This window comes from Gossypium hirsutum, chromosome D06 (assembly GCF_007990345.1).
Source record: "Gossypium hirsutum isolate 1008001.06 chromosome D06, Gossypium_hirsutum_v2.1, whole genome shotgun sequence".
Taxonomy (NCBI): Eukaryota; Viridiplantae; Streptophyta; class Magnoliopsida; order Malvales; family Malvaceae; genus Gossypium; species Gossypium hirsutum.
In genome coordinates this window covers 11320473-11322083 of record NC_053442.1, presented here as the reverse complement: position 1 = coordinate 11322083, position 1611 = coordinate 11320473, and the positions used below count along the sequence as shown (strand labels likewise).

At 34.0% G+C, this 1611-nt stretch overlaps 1 protein-coding gene across 1 annotated transcript; it reads left to right on the top strand.

Annotated features, from left to right (window-relative positions):
* The first annotated feature begins 219 nt into the window (after positions 1-219).
* LOC107899981 (secreted RxLR effector protein 161-like) lies at positions 220-741 on the top strand. Its single transcript, XM_016825713.1, has one exon. The coding sequence runs from the start codon at positions 220-222 to the stop codon at positions 739-741; it is 522 nt and encodes a 173-aa protein (XP_016681202.1).
* Positions 742-1611: the final 870 nt, after the last annotated feature.

The following is a 1611-nucleotide window of genomic DNA, read 5'->3' as shown; positions in this document are numbered from 1 at the left end:
GATGATATCATTTATACTAGTTCTTCTACCTTTCTTGTGGATGAGTTTAAATCTCAAATGATGAATGAATTTAAGATGTCGAATATAGATCTATAGCATTATTTCCTTGGTCTTGAAGTTCATCAGGCTGAAGATGGTATTTTTATCTCACAAAAAAAATATGCCAAAAACCTTCTCAGTAAGTTTGGCATGCTTAATTGCAAGCATGCAACTATACCCATGAATATCAATGAGAAATTGCAGCAAGAAGATAGAGAAGAAATGGCAGATGGAAAAAGGTTCAGAAGCTTGGTAGGTGGTTTAATTTACTTGACGCGCACTAGGCCCGATATTGCATTCCTTGTTGGTGTTATTTCAAGGTTTATGCAACAACCTTCAACAGTTCATTATGGAGCAGCAAAAAGAGTCTTGCGTTATATTGCAGGAATTTTGGCGTATGGTGTTTGGTACTCCAAAACTTCAAATTTCAGATTGTGTGGGTTCACAGACAGTGATTGGGCAAGTTCGTTGGATGATAGACGAAGTGTTTCAACAAATGATTTCACTCTAGGTTCAGGAGTGATCACTTGGAGCTCGAAAAAGCAAGCTACAGCAGCACGGTCAACTTCAGAAGCTGAGTATATAGCAGCAACCTCAGCAGCTTGTCAAGCCATTTGGCTAAGAAGAGTGTTAGCAGATCTTCAACATGAGCAAAATGGAGCAACGAAAATATTCTGTGACAAAAAGCAACAATTACCATGACAAAAAATCCAACATTTCATGGCAGAACGAAACATATAAACATTCATTATCATTTTATACACAATCTGGTTGCAAAGAAGGAGATAACATTAGAATATTGCAACACTCAAGATCAGCTGGCAGATGTGCTGACCAAGTCATTGTCCAAAGAGAAGTTTTATTATTTTAGAAGTTTTGTTATTTTATAGTCTTACTTGGTGTGTGCAAGTTTGAATCAAGGGGGAGTGTTGGAGAATGATTCAAAGTTAGTTTTTTTCTAAATTTAGATTGGTTAAGTTGTGCTTAGTTTGTTATGTTCCATATTTTTCTTTTTTCTTTTTTGTTGAGATATGATTTAGTTCCAGATTTTTTTTTGTTTCTTCTATTGAGATTTGTTGTTGTGTAAAGCCTATATAAGGGGCTGGTCTTTAGTTGAATAAATGCATCAATTTTTCCCAAATATACAATAGCTTATTTGTGTCAATAACCTGTTTGATAAAATTACTCTTAGAAATCTTTTACCATCTCTTATTTTTAAAGGTTATTTTGAGTTTTTTTTTCTCTTGTGCAACTGTCCTCTTCAACAAATTCTACTCCGGTTAAGCGGATTCGTAAGATTCTATCAATTGAAGAAAAGTGGTGCTTGAGATATGTCCCCAAGGAGACTAGCAAGATTGTTGATGCATTAGCAAAAATGACCCTTTCAAATTATGAAGATTTGCACATGTTCGAAGTTCTCCCTATGGAGATTCAAGAGGCCCTAAAAGAGGAAAATACTAGAAGCAATTTACTTATGAATATGCCTATGTAATTTTTAGCTTAATTCACTAAAAAAATATAATTGTTTGTATATGTAATATATCAACAAAAATTTATGCTAATTTGATAATG

What these genes read in the sequence shown, in the direction of transcription:
- LOC107899981 (XM_016825713.1), top strand. Translation starts at nt 220, where the DNA reads ATGAATATCAATGAGAAATTGCAGCAAGAAGATAGAGAAGAAATGGCA.